Genomic DNA, 17438 nt, shown 5'->3' on the forward strand with positions numbered 1-17438 from the left:
GTTATTTGAAGAGGATTTTTTAATTTTCACTTAAACCTACTAAGTAACTAATCTAAAAGGGGTATCCAAACTTGTATTTTAGTGAATTTTTAAGGTTCGGATTTGATAAGATCGTTTATTTCTACTTGTTTCTATAGTAAATACTGTAAATACTTCACTATAGTAAAACTCATAATTTGTGTTTACTAGGGGGCATAACACACACACTCGCCTCCAATTTCCCCCACTGATCATTAATAAACCGGTACTCGGCGTGTTAAAGGTAGGGATGATATCCATATCCAGTCTGGAATCCATTCATACTCACACTGTACCTGTAATTAGCACGCCGTGCCTGCGCCGATGACGCGGTAGGTAGGCCTATAGGAGCTCACCTGCTCAGGTCTGATGGAGGGGGCGCTCTGTGTTCCACTAAACTGGGTTAGGGGTTACGAGGCTCCGCCTACGTCACAAGCTGCTAAGATGGCGTTTTGATGACGACGCGAGAAACGAGGACCCCTGCCCTTGCTGGAAAGGTACGTGTTTTAATACCGAGATTATGTTTATTCCTGCGTCTGATTTAAACGCCTCATATTAGACGCGAACGTGAAGCTGTCGTGTGGAGGGTGAGAGAATGGGGGCCAGTAGAAGTGGCTGAAACGTTGTCGACTGAATCGTTTGAGTCCGGGCTCAGGCTATCCCCTCCTGCAGCCACCTAGACATACCAGCTTGGCAAGGTGGGACTGGCTTTTTTTTTTTTCTCTCTCTCTCCCTCCTTAAATGCGTGATATCGTCTTTTCGTCTTTACCAGTTCACGCCTGTGCCAGTCTACATGCCATGTCGTGCTAAATACCGTAAAGCAGATGGAGAAGTGTGGCTGGCTCTATCTGCCTGTAGGCGATTAGTGTTTACAGCCGTAGTTCCGCATTCAGCAAAGCCTCGGCGCGGCTTGCTGTGCTTCCCCGCCGTGGTGGGCGAAACCTACGGTTTCTGGCATGCCTATATCGCCCTTTTTCATTTTAGCATGTGCTGTAAATGCATAAATACATCGTGTGGTCCAGAAACTGATTTTTCTGGTGCACGTTAGTCAGTAAAGGTTGGGGGCTGGTCCCAACGCTGGGCTTCCTTAATCAATGCAAGCTTAAGGGTCCTTGTTCCTTGTTTGTAGCCATTACATCCTCATACTTCAGGATTGCTGTGTAAATCTTTTTTTTTTTTTACAAAATCTGTAAATGTATTAAAAAAACTGCTGTTTTTTTTATTATAAATAATAAAACACACACTTGTCTGTTTTTCTCCTCTCTCATAGTCACCTCAATGAAAAACATCAAGGGCAGGAGATGGAGGTCTCAAATTATGCCACTCAACTGCTGCTGCAGCTCAACCAGCAACGCGCCAAGGGCTTCCTGTGTGATGTCGTCATCATGGTGGAGAACACGCTCTTTCGGGCGCACAAAAGCATCCTCGCCGCCACCAGCAGCTACTTCAAGTCCCTGGTCCTCCATGACAACCTCATTCACCTCGACTCCGAGATGGTGGATCCAGACGTGTTCCAGAAGATCCTGGACTTCGTTTATACTGGCAAGTTGTCTGATGAGAGTCAGGGAACCGAACGCAAGCAGAACCTGAGCGCCCTTCTCGCTGTAGCTAACTACCTCCAGCTCCATGACCTCGCCAGTCTATGTTCCAGCAAGCTCGATCCTGGTGGGTCAGCCACTGGCAAAAGCTCCTTGCGAATGCAAAGTCAGCCTTTTTCGCCCGCCTCGAAAATTGTGCCCAAGCGTGAGGTCGAAGACACTTCCTCTGACGTTGAAGTGTACGTGAGCATGGTCCCTCCAAAGAAGAGAAACAATGGCGAGAGTAAGTTTTTCCCTAATACCAAACAGAGCTTTGGACTGGATTTGACCAAGAAGAGCTCTTCACTCTGTTCTGTGGTTTCCCTAAGAAATGAGGTGAGCAGTATACAGGGTTACTCTCAGTCCTCCATTTCCAGGACCACTGCCAGCAGCCTCCCATCTGGTCTGGAAGGAAAGAGATCGCCGGAGAAGGCCAGTGGGTTGGTTTCTTTTGATGGAGCTCAGGAATGGAGAAGAACCCCTCCCCGGGAGCGCTCCAGAAGGAAAGGTAACGTCAACGGTTATTTCCCTGTTATCAAGAGTGGAAGTCACATAAGCCAAAACCTTGTCTTCAAATCAGACTCACCTGATGATAAAGAGAGCCAATGTGAAGAGGGTGCCCCAGACCAGGCCGAGAATAAAGGGTCTAGCGATGCCAGCCCTAACTTTGTCTACCGGCAGGAGTCCTACCTCAAGCAACCTCAAGGGGACAACCCTTATGTCTGTATTCCTTGCGGAAAAGGATTCCCGTCCTCGGAAAGCCTCAACACCCACGTAGAATCCCACATTGATGTTGAAATTGATGGTACCAAGGAGGAAGAGGAGGCAGATGAAGATTCTGCTGCACCACCGCCGCAAGAAACCCTGGTCACCACTGACAAAAGCCCTTTGAAGTCCCACAAAGAGCTTGACGCCTTGCGGCCATTCCCTTGCAACATCTGCGGCAAAATGTTCACCCAGCGCGGCACCATGACGCGCCACATGCGCAGCCACCTGGGCCTGAAGCCTTTCGCCTGCGAGGAGTGCGGCATGCGCTTCACGCGCCAGTATCGCCTCACCGAGCACATGCGGGTCCATTCGGGAGAAAAGCCCTACGAGTGTCAAATCTGCGGGGGCAAGTTTACACAACAAAGAAACCTCATTAGCCACATGCGAATGCATACCTCGCCAACTTAGGCCAGGGCTGGAGAGGATACGCTTAGGTTATATCATCAAATGGTTCAAGCCTCTCAGCTAAGCTTACTGGTCTGATAAAACAGCATTACCTCATATCTAGTTTAAGTAACTTCTTTTCTCTGAATATAAACTACAGAATGTTCATTGTGGTACCAGTTACTTTTGAAAGGGTGAATGTAACACTCATGATGTTGCTATTGAGTCTTTTACGGTTAAAATGCAGAACTTTGTAGATTGTTGCGCTTTATCTGCAGAAAACAAAACTCTTGTTTACTTGAATACGCTTGCGAACGTTGCTACCTCAGCTTTGACCTCCCAAACCCTCAAATGCTAGCCCTTTGAGATTATGTTCACCTACACAATCTGGACCTATTCCTCAATAACAAACGCCGTTATCCTTTCATTGATTGCTCCAGCGTCTCAGCATTAGTTGGCAAGTGATATAAATCCCAAACAAACTACAGTGATTGTCGCAATAGAAGAAAATACACTGCCTTTATCACAGCGAGAGGGATAGATTGAAAACCAATATAAGGTTTTTGATGAACAAGGTTTGTTATCTGTTAAGCATTAGTGGAACAAGGGTTATTACCTCTTGAGTTTCGAGGAGCATTTAGGCATGTTTGATGTACAGTTCCAAAGAAATAATGAATGTTGAAAGATGTTGAAATACTGTATTACTATAACCAAATCTATATTCTTACAATATACGTATTTAAGTGTAAGTCTAATTTATGTGTTTCTTCGCAGTTTTACATCTATGTTGACCCCTCCCTCCCTCCTGCCCCCCCTTACCCTAATGCCTCCACTGTTGACTTGATTTAATGTACGATGTTGATTTTTTTCCAAATCTCCTTCTGCATCAAACATTACATTTATACATCTACCATTGTTGATATGAGACCAAAAGAACTGTTGGTGAACTATTGTAAATATTGTTTGAGTATCTTGAAGAAATCGCTTGGTTGCTCACTGATTCCAGGGTTTGGTGGTTCTTGCATGGGCTGTTTAGTTCGTCTTTGGTTGCTCCTGTCGTCTGCTCAGTCAAAATGCTGTGGCTTTGTTTTGTTTCTTTTGTTTTTTTTATTTGGGGTAATGCTTCATGTTTTGGTATGTTAAGATATGAAATGATTTTTTTTTGCTTTTTGTTCCATTCCAACAAGCTGTGCTTAGCTGTTACTTTTCAACTACCTCATGTTTTCTGGGTATTAGCCCACTGTTTAAGCAAGATGACAACCCCCTGCACTCACTGGGAACTCACCAGACCAATAGAGAAGCTGTTAATTTCACTATAGCTTGTCCTGAAAATCTCACTGCAAGCAAAAAGAAACATCTTCAATTGCAGTACATTTTTGTTTTTGCTTCTCCCACCCAGCCCTAGCGATGAGTTTACACACAGATTGTTCTCCGTGATGCGTCTGTACCACAACAGAATGTTGAAATATGCAGGAACTTTTCCATTGTTGATGGACTTGAAACCGATCTGCAAAACTGTGACAACACTTGGACATTTTCCTCTGGAAACCTCAGGGATTGTTTTTCGGGGGGCACGGCTGCCCCTTTTATACCACAAAAGCGCCAATTGCCGAGATTTTTGCAGCTATATTTGTCAGTTGTTTGAGCACTACTTTCACACTAAAATACGCTGGAGCATTCTGTATAACCAACACAATAAGCCTTCGTAAGGCATGGCAGCTCGAGTCGATAGTCTCCTTTCCACTTGTGGTATATTTTAGTAAGAGGTCATGTTAATAACATGAATTTCATATGAAATTGGGAAAAGTATCAAACACCATTGTTCAAAGAGTATGAATTGTGATCTGTTGAATACCAAAGCACATTTTCTGGATGGATACATATGAATGACAATGTACTTGACATGATACTTAATTAAATGCTGATAAAACAGAGCTGTCTGATTGTTTTTTTTTTTGTTTGTTATTATAAACCTTATGAAATGTCTTCTGTCAAGGGGTGCTGGGATACAGTTGTGAATGCATGTACATCAGGACGCTGAAACTCTAAGGGAGATCACTGAGGCCTGACATAAATAATTTGTACTAAATAAAAAAAAAAGTGTCTGGGGATACATTGACAGTAACATTGCAATTTAGCCCATGTACTTTTGTTAAGCAGTCTGGACAAACACTAAATCTTACATAATGACCTGAAGAGATGATGATGATGATGTAGAACTGAGCAATAAGTCATATGCAGTTATAAAATTGAGGTTCTATTTTTTTATTTAATTTTGGGAGCGGTAGCCTGTACTCCAGGTTTCAACTCCAACCTAAATCTAACACCCCATTCAACTAATCAAGGACATCAAAAGGCATTAATTAGTTGGATCAGATGGGGTGGCTTAGGGTTGGATCCAAAGGCTGTGGGAAGGTAGCTCTCCAGGAGCAGGGCCGGAGACCACTGCGCTATAGAGAGCATTTGTTTGAAGTGACTGCCATGTTTGTTTTCTTTGATACAGAAACCACATGACGGTACAACTAATGCGCTTGCTCGATACTGAAGCGCGCCCTGTACATTCAGCTGTGTCCAGTAGATGGCAGCAGGTAGCAGTTTCAGTCTTCTGGGGTGTTTTGTTGTGGTCCAAATCAACCTTCATGTGGTCTTTTATGTTTTTGCGCGGCTGTGTGATCTCTATCCTTTTACTTAAGGATGCATATATATATATATATATATATATATATATATATATATATATAATTTCATTTTGTTTAATAATTTGTATAATAATTATTTATTTTTTGGTTGCCTTCAGTGTTTAAGTGTTTGGTTGCCTTCATTGAAGACATGGTCATTTTCTTTATTGCTTCTGGGGGAATTCCACTGATCCAACCCATATGTTTTAGTCTTTGTACTTTCAACAGCTCCAGTTTCTCTACACATGGCCTGTAGACCTCAGACACCGCTGTGAGGTTTGAAGAGATGGAATAAATGATGCTCTATTTTAAGCTGAGCCGGCAGCACTCAAATGACCAAATTGTTGCTTCCTTGTAATCCTCAGTCCATCCGCAACACATTGACTCCCAGTCTGCCTTACTAATTCCACAATGAACACACACTCCTCTCTCTGCTGACCTTCTTATGAAGAGGAAGCAGCAGTCAGCATTTACAGCTGTGAGAGAGAGGGGCCAAACCCCACCCAGCACAGAGGAGCAGCATCGCTCTCGTCCAGAGTGAAAAGCTTTTGATGAATGGAGGGCATGTTAAAGGCATTACCGTGTGTCACCATTAGAGCACTGAATTAAGTATGAAGTGGAATATATATATATATATATATATATGTATATATATATTTCTACTAGGATTTTTTACTAGATTTTGGAGCATTGCTGTGAGGATTTGATTGTATTCAGCGGCAACATGTTGGATGACCACCACCTTATCCCCTACTCCCAAACTCATCCCAAAAGTATTTGGATAAATAATAAAAGTATGATCATTCCAGAGATCCATTGCAGGAGTTCCACTGCTACACAGCTCAGTACCGCGGGGCTTTATACCCCTCTAGCCCACCCTGGCATGGTGCCAAAAGGTTAATGTTTTAGTCCTATTCTATTGGCAATACTTCTCCAGGGATTCAAACAGATCTCAGAACAATTAAAAAATCAGCCATTCCACAATCCGAAAAAATAATAGACAAGTGTCCTAGCCACGTTCAGTTATGTACATTATTATTATTGTTATTATTATTATTACGCCGCGCGCGGAGACCCGAAAGGGGCGTGGCCGTTTGCTGGTGATGTAAAAAGCGCGGAGAAGCGGCTGGCTTGTCTCGCGCTGGTACTGTCATCAGCACACAGAGCTGTTATCAGCACTGGGAGAGCAGAGCGGCGCAGTGCATGAGAGCGCGCGCGGATGGAGCACGCGCCCTGATCGGATCTCCTCGTGCAGCTGCCTGCCCCCCGCTGTGCTCTGGGCATGATGGGTGAGGGCTGCAATGCTTCGCGTGCCGGACGCTCCAGCCCCTGGCCTTATCTCTTCTGTGTTATTCTGCTCGTGCAATACACTGCCTTCAGCGCGAGCACAGGTAAGCGAGCTATTGTTTACAGTGTGGGCTTATTGGTCAAGGCTGAGTGGACTACTTATTTCTGAAGGGACGTGTTGGCTATCTGCTGTGCTGTGCGCTTCTCACGGACTCAGCAGATTTCTCTGTAGTATTGACGTATTGACTGACTGGAAGTTGACATCTCTCTTGTTCTCTGTGGTTTCAGACTCGCTCACTTCCCCCCAGTGGCTGAGCCCAGCAAGACACAAAAGATCCCAGATGAACACAAAGGCATGTACCTTTAGGTCCAGTCTCAGCCATTATACACACTATATGGACAAAGGTATTGGGACATGTGCTCCTTCATTGTTTCTTCTGAAATCAAGGGCATTAAAATGTTCCCTGCTTTTGTTGGAGTAACTCTCTCTACTGTACGGAAGGAAGGAAGGCTTCCTACTATATTTTGGATCATTGCTGTGAGGATTCGATTGTATTCAGCGACAAGAGTATTAGTGAGATCAGGCCAGTATCATCCCCATCTCATCCCAAAAGTATTGGATGGAGCACCGACCATCGTTTCAGAGAACACAGTTCCACCTCTCCACAGTTCAATGCTGGGGGGCTTTATACCCCTCTAGCCCACACCTGGCATTAGGTGTGGTGCCAGTAGGTTCATGTGTAATTGCTCTAGAGTGTCCTATTCTTTTGGCAGCACTTATCTACATGGACTAGACAAGCTGTGTGTGTATGTGTGTGCATTTGCACATCTCACCTGTGTCAGCAATTGGTGCAGCTTATTTAGCAGAATGCATTTATTAGATGGGGTGTCCACAAACATTTGGACATATAGTGTACATGAACCTCAGTTTACAGGCCATGCATGTGAGACCAAATAGCAGCACATGGTTTACTGTCACACCACTTACATACAGCACATTCATTCAAAAATAGCAAGGTGTGCAAATGCTCCATAACTGGCCAATAACACCAGTACTCACTTTCTCCACCAGCATCCTTCAGAAGCAGAAGTCAAGATAACCGCAGAGGGAGTGGAGCTGGTTCTCCAACTACAGAGGAATGAGTGAGTACTTGCTGTGTTCAAAAAAGTGATAAGCATCTCACCTCAGTTTGTATCTGACGCATTTTTGTCCATGTCAGCCGAGGCGTTTGTGTGCGGTGTGTTATGTGGATTCAGATTAATGGGAGTTCTGGAGTATGGGGCAATTATATTTATATTTTAATTACTGTTAAGAAATTCATTAACCAATTGATATAAAGCGGTTTGTGGTGCCTAAAATCACTACTTTATAAATACAGTATAACTACTTGATAACTACTCGAAGAGACTCCAATGTGAAATAAGGTCAATACCCCCTTGAACCCAGCTAGAAGTAAGGCTTCTTCTAAGAAAGTTCTCCGCAACAGCTATATTTACTTAAAGAAAATTCCACCAATTTAAGGGATATGTCCAGAAACTTTATGTTCTGTAGTTTCTTTAAACCTTAAAAAGGTCCTTCACTCTCAGACATTTACACCAATATGACATATTGTACATATTGTATGTGGTTCTTTTAAGACACAGAGAATCCATGTAAAAGTTCTTTCAACCTTTAGAACATTCCTCACACTCACACATCGAATTTACAAACACAGGCTTCTCAATAGCATTGCTTGAATTGTGGTGCCTTTTTTAGGAGGGCATGTGTGTATCCCTCTGGTTTGACTGTGTTGATTTTGGACAGAGCAGATGTCCATATGCTGATGGAGAGCATTTCATTGTGTGGACACTCAGAGCTGTAGGGGAATGATACCTGATCCTGCTGCTCAGGGACACAGGAAGTTGAACATATGGTTGTCGCATGGCTCTTCATCCCCCTGGTGTGAGTTGGCCATTAAGAGAGCAACTGTCTAATCCACAGCTCTCTGATGGGCATCAGGACACGGTTAAATTAGAATAGGCTGCTTATTCTCCAGCTTCGTCAAAGCCTTTCAGAAGATAAATGCTTCCATTGTTGTTTCCATTGTTGTGCTTAGTTCAGAGCACTGTTGCCTCTGGTAATGCTGAAGCCCTGTGGCTCTAACCTCTTAATAGCTGAAGCTCCATCATGAAACCTCATTAGCAGATGGAAAAGCCATAGAGACAGGGCTGAAGCTCCACGTAGAGCATGACTCCACAGCGTCTGACTGCTGGTCTCTGCCTGGGGGGATCTTGAGGAAGGGAGGGAAATCGCTGGAGGATTTCTGTCTTGGGTTCAGGTCTTTTCAAGATCACCTACTGGGCTGTGAGGTTCCACGGTGCCAATATGTGCATGCTTATCTACTCCAGAGAGCCAACACTTCTCTACAGGGACTAGGCAAGCTGTGTGTGTGTGTGCATTTGTATCGGCAATGGGTGTGACTTAAAGTAGCTGAACACATCCATTAAAAGGGTTGTCCACAAACATTTAGACACAAACATAGTGTACTATAGAAGTCAATGGGCAGGTCCTGAAGCAGTTTCCAGTTGGCTATTTATTATAACTGTGCTTTTGCTATAAGTAAGTGTATGCATATTATAAACATATGCTACAGATGGGGTAGTCAGTGTTAAGGCTGAAAACCCTGGAGTATTCCTTTAAGTTTACCGGCATAGACTGCAAAATTTCATCAGTGCTAGGCATTAGCTAGTTTCGTAAAATTAGCTGTTTTTCTGAGCTCACAGACGGAAGGATGTGACACTTACTTTACAAGATAACTCTGCAAAGTGACTTCCACTTACTGAGAGGTAGCAACATCCTTAGAGAGAAATTGGAGTGTACTTAGTGTGCTTAAGTGATGCAATGTGTCCTTGTCCATAGTTGTTTCTTTGCATCATAGTTTTGAGGGATTTGCCTCACTGGCCGTCAACGCTTAATTTTTCGAACCAAAACTCTGGGTGAAAAAGGAAAAACAGACAGCTAAGGGTGTCTGTCAGTATTGTGTTAGTTACCCTCTGGTCTTGATAACTGCCACACACCGCTTTGTGATATTTTGCATGAGTTTCTATAAAGGGTAACCATATTGTAGAATCATCAGAATCTTTAAAACCATTTTAGAACCTTTAGAAACATTTTTCTAAAGGTACTGTGAGTGTGAAGAGCCTTTACATTGGCAAAGAACATCCACTTCTTTGAACCTTTTAAAGTTTCATCATTCATAGAGCTCTTATAAAATAAATGGTCTTTATGAAACCAAAAATGTTTTTTCTGTGGCATCGCTCAAATCATTTTTTGTTATTTATTTTTAAGAGTGCAGTAGTTCTAGGTTCTCAATCTCTAGGTTCTCAATGGATTTAAATGTGGTGATTGTGTGGTACCACAGAACACCACCTGGACCTCCTCAGTCTTCATCCCACTCTATTAATGTATAAGCAGTGCAGCATTTTGCCCTGTTTGCTTGCCATAATACATCATTTTCTGTGGTTATCCGTAAAAAAAAAAGAACAGAGATTGATCTCATCCAGAACAGCTGCTAAACATCTGTGTATGACACATGTACATCTAAGCTATTGTTTTTGGCTGCCAGTGTATATAGATACCATATGAGGCGTACTCTGATGTTTTAATACTGTAGCATTGTGTCTGAACAGCTGGAAATGCTTCTTATCAAAAGCCTATCGATTAATAGTCATGAAAAATTCATGCAGGTGTAGTTTGCTGCAATTTGACCTTGGCTACCTCGTGTATGCAAGAGAATTTGTGAAATGGAGAGAAATTAATTGGGTGTTGTGATTTTCCTTGGTTTTCAAATTTCTAAATTCTTTGTCCTCTCTGGCCAGCATTTTACAACACCATTCATCATCATAGGCACCCTGTCCTGTTCACTGATCGCAAGCGTTGGACCATTGCTCTCAGATTTCCAAATTGTCACCAGCAAACAGAAAAGAGACAGAAAGACAGGCTTGAGCCAGTTGATATGAAATGTATACTGATCAGCCATAACATTAAAACCACTGAAACATATTAGGCTGCAATTATACAACCAGTTCTTGAGGTTGGCATGATGAGAATCTAAGGCACTTTGACACAGATCTTTAAAATACTAGGCAGGTCTTGTGGAGTGTTTCCAGTATGCAGTGGTCAGTTATTATATTCGTCAGTTTCTAAATATGGCCTCCAAATTCCCCACATCTCAGATCTCAAGTCTTTGGAAATCTATGCATTGACAGGTTAGAACTGGTTTGGTGACATGAGAGGGACCTACACAATGTTTTTAATGTAAATTACTATGAAATTACAGCTCAAATAACATAATTACATTACAGCAGTATAGCAAAGTAACTCCTGACCTAAACCTAAACTGTGTTTCATTCTGAAGTGTGCTTTTTTCATGACACAAAGAGTCTTTGAAAGTATTTTTGAACATTTTTCAGATAAGTTCATTAATGTACCAGACCTATTTTCGATGTACTGTGGCTGAGACTCATTGTGTTCTCTTATTCATTCCTTATTCATTTGCTGTAGTTCTGATCACTCTCCTTTCTGGCCTTCATCATTACCATTATCATTCAGTCTCTCTCTCTCTCTCTCTCTCTCTCTCTCTCTCTCTCTAGGTCTCTGTCTCTCTTTTCCGTCTCTTTCATCTTTATTGTCTCCCATCCCATCTCACTGTATCACTCTCTTTTTCCATCTCCATCTCACCCTGCACTCCTTCAGCCTCTCCCTCTTCCTCTGCCTTCATGTCTCTGGTTCTCTCTCTGAGTGGAGGCAGTCCATACTAATTGAGTTTCCTGTTTAAAAAGCCCAGGAGCACTGGCGGCTTAGTGTGCCAAACAGCAGTGACAGCGGTGAAAGACCTGAATGAAAAAATGAAAAAGCTGAAAAGGCTATTTAGTTAAAGTATGACTAGATCATATTGCTCTAGATCAGTGCTTCCCAAGCTTTTTAGTCTTGCACATTTGGACATTAAGCTTCATAAAAACACCTGTACATATTGCCACAGTGCATGTAATCTGTGACATTCAGTAGCGACATACAACGGTACTGAATTCATGTCAGTATTGGCAGATAATGACTTAAAAACAAACATGTGATAACATTTGACATGTGATGATAATTTATTCCACTGTATATTATATTATAATACTAATCCGAGTAGCTGTAGTCTTTTTGAACCTCAGTATTGGCAGATACAGAAAAAGCATTGGTTTCCGTATTGTCATCCCTACCATTTCAAACATGTTGTTCATGAGCAGACACAAATAGGGAATGAGGCGACTGTATCTCTAAGTTGTTATAAATGGCTTTGACATCTTAACAGTGTGATTTGCCAAGATAGGGTAGCATCCTCTGCCTGCAGCATTATTCTTGGAACCAGAACTGGATTTTGATTACGCCCTAATTTCAGGCCTGTTTTAGGAACCTATAAATAGAGTTCAGGGGTGACCGAGATGTGTCTGTCATCCATCTCAGGGATGTGCTGGTGTAATTTCACAGCCAGTTAATGAAATGGCATGAAGTAAAGTGTAAAGCTCAGAATTCTTCCAGTGTATCCCTAACATGACCCTAATTTTAGAATAGCACGATATCATATCCAAGCCTTTAGTTAAACGTAATTAAACAAAATATCAAAGTGTTTTTAACAGCAGTTAACTTCGTGATGATTCAGCAGTTGTGATCGCCAACCGTTCCCGAACACAATAAAATCTGCAAAAATAAAGTAAACATTTTCATCATGAAGCAAGAGCTTTAAAACCATTGTGATGCTCCACTGGCTTGTGATAGAGAGAATAATGCCTCTGATGCCTGCACTATGTGCACTAACTGCACTATGTAACTTTCGTAAAGCAGGGAGAATAACATACTTGAGAACTGTGTAACGCTGTGTAGCCCAAGTAATATTTGTGTAAAATACTGTAATATTACTTTACCACAGTCCACATGCTTTCAGTGATGGTTTTGTATCTCTGAGCTTGTCCAGAAATGTGTGTCCTTTAGGGGTGGCTCATAGTGTGAACTACACCTCCTAACTGTAGGAGCACATGAGCAAAAATACCAATTCTCTCATAATGCTGCTTTAATAAATTACTTTAAAAAAAACCCTAGTTAATATTTTTTACAGTAAGTGTAAGTGTTTTAAAAAGGTTCTGCATAGTTTGATATTAATGCCCTAGATCATAGTTTTCCATTATCAAACCAGGAAACAAGGGCTTTGTATTCCTGAACATTAGAAATCTCAGCAAGTGCCCAGTTGGTTCTGCAAGATGAAGGCTGACTTTTCAACTGGGATTTACTCAGCTTCGATTTGTGGGACCAAGCACATTATTGTCATGTATAAAAGTGTGACTACTTTGAAAGCATTAGGTACGTTTTCTCTGCTGTAGCCCTTCTTTCTTCATAGTCAAGCACATGCTCTGTGTGCAAGAGAGCGCACTCGTCTAGAATGTAAAAAAGCAGCAGTGAATCTGCAGGCATCTGTATTTAATGGCTGTCATCCAAGCTAGGTCTGTCTCAGTCAGGTTGTGTGTATTTGCATGTGTGTGTGTGTGTGCTGTGAGTGTCTCCAAGCTTTTAGCCTAATGAATGCTTTTCGGGCAGGCCCTGGCCCAGAGCAACCCATTTGGCCTGGTGCCATGCTGCCATGCAGGGCTGTGCTGACTCACATCTCAGATAAAGAGGGAGGAACTAGACCAGGACCGGAGGACAATGCACGGCTACAGGACAGTGAATGGAGAAGTCAAGCAGATGTTAATGTGCTGCCGTTTTTCACACCAATCCCTAGTGTACCCTTGTCTTGAACAACCTTTTTGCTCACTCAGGATGGGCTTGTTAAGTAGCTCGTTAAATATGCAAGGCAGGGGTGCTCCAGGATGGGGGTGAACAGTATAATGTTTGTTAATTGAATAGGTTCAGTAGCACCGGCATAGAAACATATAGCTGAAATACACACCAGTAGTGCAGCCTCTGGATCGTCTAGACCTAACATGCTTCCACTGCTCTAAACACATTTTTAGGTTTTGATTGGGAACAAAATGGTTAAAATCTTGATAACACCCATTAAAAACTGTTTAATCCAGATGGATGGATATAGTCAAGCAAATACTCCCATTGGTTAAATGGCCCTTCTCCTTTAACCTGCAGACCTTCTACAGGACCAGGGTTCTACAACCAGACATAGCCAAAATTGCAGTTACACCAGTTTCCCTTGAGAAAAATGCTTTACCGAACCTCCAGCACAAGGATAGAGCAAAAGTGTGGAACCTCTAAGGGCCCTCAAGACCAGTTTGAGAACCACTGCTGTAACAGATTTTATGTAAACACATGAGTCAAAAACGATGATGAAGGATGACCTTGTCCCTCAGTATCTCTATCACTATCTCTGCTGTTCAGACTGTAGTATAAAGGGGAGGGAAGTTGTCTGGTAGGGCAGCATGATATTGCTATATAGAACTATTTTAGTTGGTTGGATTTGTTGGATGATGTAAACACATGAAGAAACATTCATGTAGAACATCTGAAACTGATCAGAGTGGAAACATCGAGTGACTTGTTTAAGAGCTCATCTGCATATTGCAGCATTCTGCAATATCAAGTGTTACAAAAGTCAGTCAAACCATGTATCATACAGCTCTTTTTCCTGTCAAATCAGAGGCATGATTAGCATTTAGCCCCAGTACAAATGTATCATAGCTTCAGAGCAGAAGGTGGGTCGTGAGATGGGATGTTCTCTGGACGTTTGAAGTTTGAAACTTGAGACTTGTCCTTGTAATTAATCTCCTGTACTCCCACTGGAGTCTCTGAGGCTGGAGAGGCATGGAGGGCTGACGGTAAGGAACCCACATTCATTAATCAGTCCCTTTTCACTGTTCCTGTCCTCCGCTTTCATACGTAGCCTGTACATCGTGCTTTTCTGGCCTGACGGGTAACGACCTCTCATCACCTCTCCCATCTTCCCTATTCATCCAACCCTCTTTGAGTGTTTTTCTCCATTCCTCTCCTCTTCAGAAGAGGAATGTCCAGACAATGTAGCCTCCCACAGGGCTTTGCGTCCTCCGTCTTGTATATGTTTATGTGTTAGGGAAATGATAATAAAGCGTGCTGGCTGTGCCTGAGATGTTCATTTCTTCTCTGTTTTGTCTGTAGATTGGCTTGTTTGACTTTGGGGTGACCCCTCTTAGGGACTGGCTGTCAAACAGAGAATAGAGGCCTGTCTCTCTCCCCTATATCTTTTTTTTCCCTCGGTATGCCCACCCCCTCTCTCTGTGTTCCCTTCGCACAGCCTCATTCAATTTATTCATTGATCTTATTTCGTCTCTCTGTGTTACGCAGCCTCCCTCCCTTCACGCTTCCACTGCTTAGAGTGATGTCATTTAGTGCTGGTAGAGAATGTTGCCCACCCCCCATACACCCTTCAGCCCCCCATGTTAAACTGTGCTCTTTGTTTCAGCTCTTGCTAAACAGCCCTTACTGAAACAGCCTATCTGCCCGCCCATCTGGCTCTGCTCCAGCTCCTTAGACCTGCTTTCATGCAAAATCAGCCCCATTCATCCGACAGTTTGATGGGGTGATACAGTAATGCGCTGCTTACAAAATGTGTAGGGGAAAAGAAAAGAAAAGACGAGAAAAGAAGCCAGACTGACAGGCGTAGTGGACAGATTTTAGGACAATAAAATGGAAGCGTCTGTCTAAAAGATGCTTTCGCAGTATGTGGTATTTTTACAATGGTTGGTTACAATGGTACAATTGGGTGAGTGTTACATTTAACTGTTAGAAGCAGAATCTTGACAGTCCCGTGTATCAGATCATAAATGGCCACAGCAACATAGAAGAATGAGAACAGAAGTGGGCTTAATTCAGCAAACTATTGACAAAGGGAGGTGCCTACCTTTTAGAGCTTGTGATGTAGTGCATGATAGACTATGGGATAAAGGACTGGGCTGGGTCATATGTGTAACCCCAGTTGTTAGGTGCAGAATTTGCCAGAATATTTCAATCCAATATTTAATGACATTTTTATTGATCTCACATGATGCGCAATATCTGCATCAGCCCACAATTAATTTAATATGCTAATAAAAATGGTACAAATCTTGTTACATTAGCATACATGACAGTTTCCTTCTACTGTAAAAATACAATTTCATAGATATAAGGTTTTGTCACAACAGCAATGATTTAAAAGATACGGTTCGAGTTTAAGAAGCTTTATTGTCATTTCAGCTGTTAAGACCCAGTGAAGCGAAATGGCGTTCCCCAGGGATCGTGGTGCAGCACAAAACACCACAACACTACAAGACCTACATAAACTGCAATAGTAAAGACATTGCAATAAATATGTGGTGTCTTAGTGGGTAAAGCACAGAGTTACTTATCACAGGTTTGTGGGTTTGATACCTGTGTCCGCTAAGATTCTTAAATACTTTTGCTAAGATTCTTAAACACTACTTTTATTTATAAATACTGTTCTGTGGTGCTGACCCTTTCCGAGCTGGGATATGGGATACTCTACAAGTATAATGTCAGTGAAAGTAATTAACGTAAATTAAATAGATCTATACCAAAGGCACAATAAGAGAGTGCAAAGCTGACACAGCATCAGGACACAGATATATGTAACATACTAGCATTTGACAGTCAGTTTATAGCATAAATGAACACAGCAGTTACTAAGGTAGAAAAACTAAATACAATATTTAGCAGCAAACATTACCTGAGAAAAGTGTGTAAGGAGATATGAGGAGTGAGGCTATGTCAATTGTGGTTTTGTAGGTTTTGTTTGTAGGGGGCAACCTAGGTAGGTAAGAGGTCAGTTCAGTGTTGAGGACTGTTGAGAAGTCTAGAACAACATGGGTTGTAACAAGCAGTTTTGCTTGTGATAATACCTTCTCCTGCTGCTAAACCGTAACATGGCGCAGTCTGGAGCTTTATCTGGAGAACCTCTTAATCTGCTGCCATCAGCGTTAGTAAATTTACTGTAAGCCTACTAGGCCTGTCCTGTAATACAGTGGGCTATTTTTGCTTGCTTATGCTTTATGGCGTGCCTCTCTAGAGAGATGGGAGTGCTTGCTTGGCTGAAGCTTCTGTCAGGGTGTCACTTACAAAGACCAGTCAATCACTAGCTTAGTAGTAGCAGCATTTCTACAATGTGTAAGACAAGACGAACCCCCTACACACACACAGACAGTGCTTGTAGGTCAGTGATATCAGGGTGTGGCTCGGTAAGTCATCAGACCTAATACAGACCTATGCATGCCTAGATCCTGCTATATGGTTTATTTGTTTAATTGAGCAAAATCTCATTTAACCTAATGAGCTCAGGTTTTTGTCAAAACTCCATTTAGAGTAATGATATCAATTTAATGATATTTTATCTGTGTCAAAGGTCATGTTTTCTGAATAGATTAGGTCTGTTTATGGTCGTGGCTTCCAATAAGTAGAGAGCTCTAGCTGCAGATATCTTTCATCTTATATTAAGAGTTGACTGTCCATATGTTTATACATGCGGTATACGGTCATTTCCGCTTTTGTGTTTTCAGTCGTTTTGTATGAAATTGGTATCATATTAAAAGTGAATGCACTATGAAGTAGGTTATTGTTGCTTTTTTTGTTTGTTTGATTGTTTTCGACAATTCATCCTTTATTGGTTCTGTAATATCACCCTGCTTTATCAGTAAATCACACTGACTCATATATTACATTTATTGAAAC

At 42.1% G+C, this 17438-nt stretch overlaps 2 protein-coding genes across 3 annotated transcripts in view; both read left to right on the forward strand.

Annotated features, from left to right (window-relative positions):
• The first annotated feature begins 462 nt into the window (after positions 1–462).
• hic1l (hypermethylated in cancer 1 like) lies at positions 463–4679 on the forward strand. Its single transcript, XM_072663383.1, has 2 exons — positions 463–515; positions 1289–4679. The coding sequence occupies exon 2, from the start codon at positions 1320–1322 to the stop codon at positions 2769–2771; it is 1452 nt and encodes a 483-aa protein (XP_072519484.1). The 5' UTR covers positions 463–515; positions 1289–1319; the 3' UTR covers positions 2772–4679.
• Positions 4680–6605: 1926 nt separating this feature from the next.
• adam19b (ADAM metallopeptidase domain 19b) overlaps positions 6606–17438 on the forward strand; it is a 29172-nt gene continuing 18339 nt past the window's right edge. For both annotated transcript variants that reach the window (XM_072663800.1, XM_072663801.1), the window contains exons 1-3: positions 6606–6816; positions 7001–7065; positions 7785–7855. In XM_072663800.1, the coding sequence (XP_072519901.1) occupies positions 6708–6816; positions 7001–7065; positions 7785–7855 (245 nt within the window). In that variant the 5' untranslated portion in view covers positions 6606–6707. The remainder of the gene's footprint in view (positions 6817–7000; positions 7066–7784; positions 7856–17438) is intronic.

This window comes from Salminus brasiliensis, chromosome 19, assembly GCF_030463535.1.
Source record: "Salminus brasiliensis chromosome 19, fSalBra1.hap2, whole genome shotgun sequence".
NCBI lineage: Eukaryota > Metazoa > Chordata > Actinopteri > Characiformes > Bryconidae > Salminus > Salminus brasiliensis.

Coding starts and splice junctions, on each gene's coding strand:
- hic1l (XM_072663383.1), top strand. CDS start 1,320: ATGGAGGTCTCAAATTATGCCACTCAACTGCTGCTGCAGCTCAACCAG.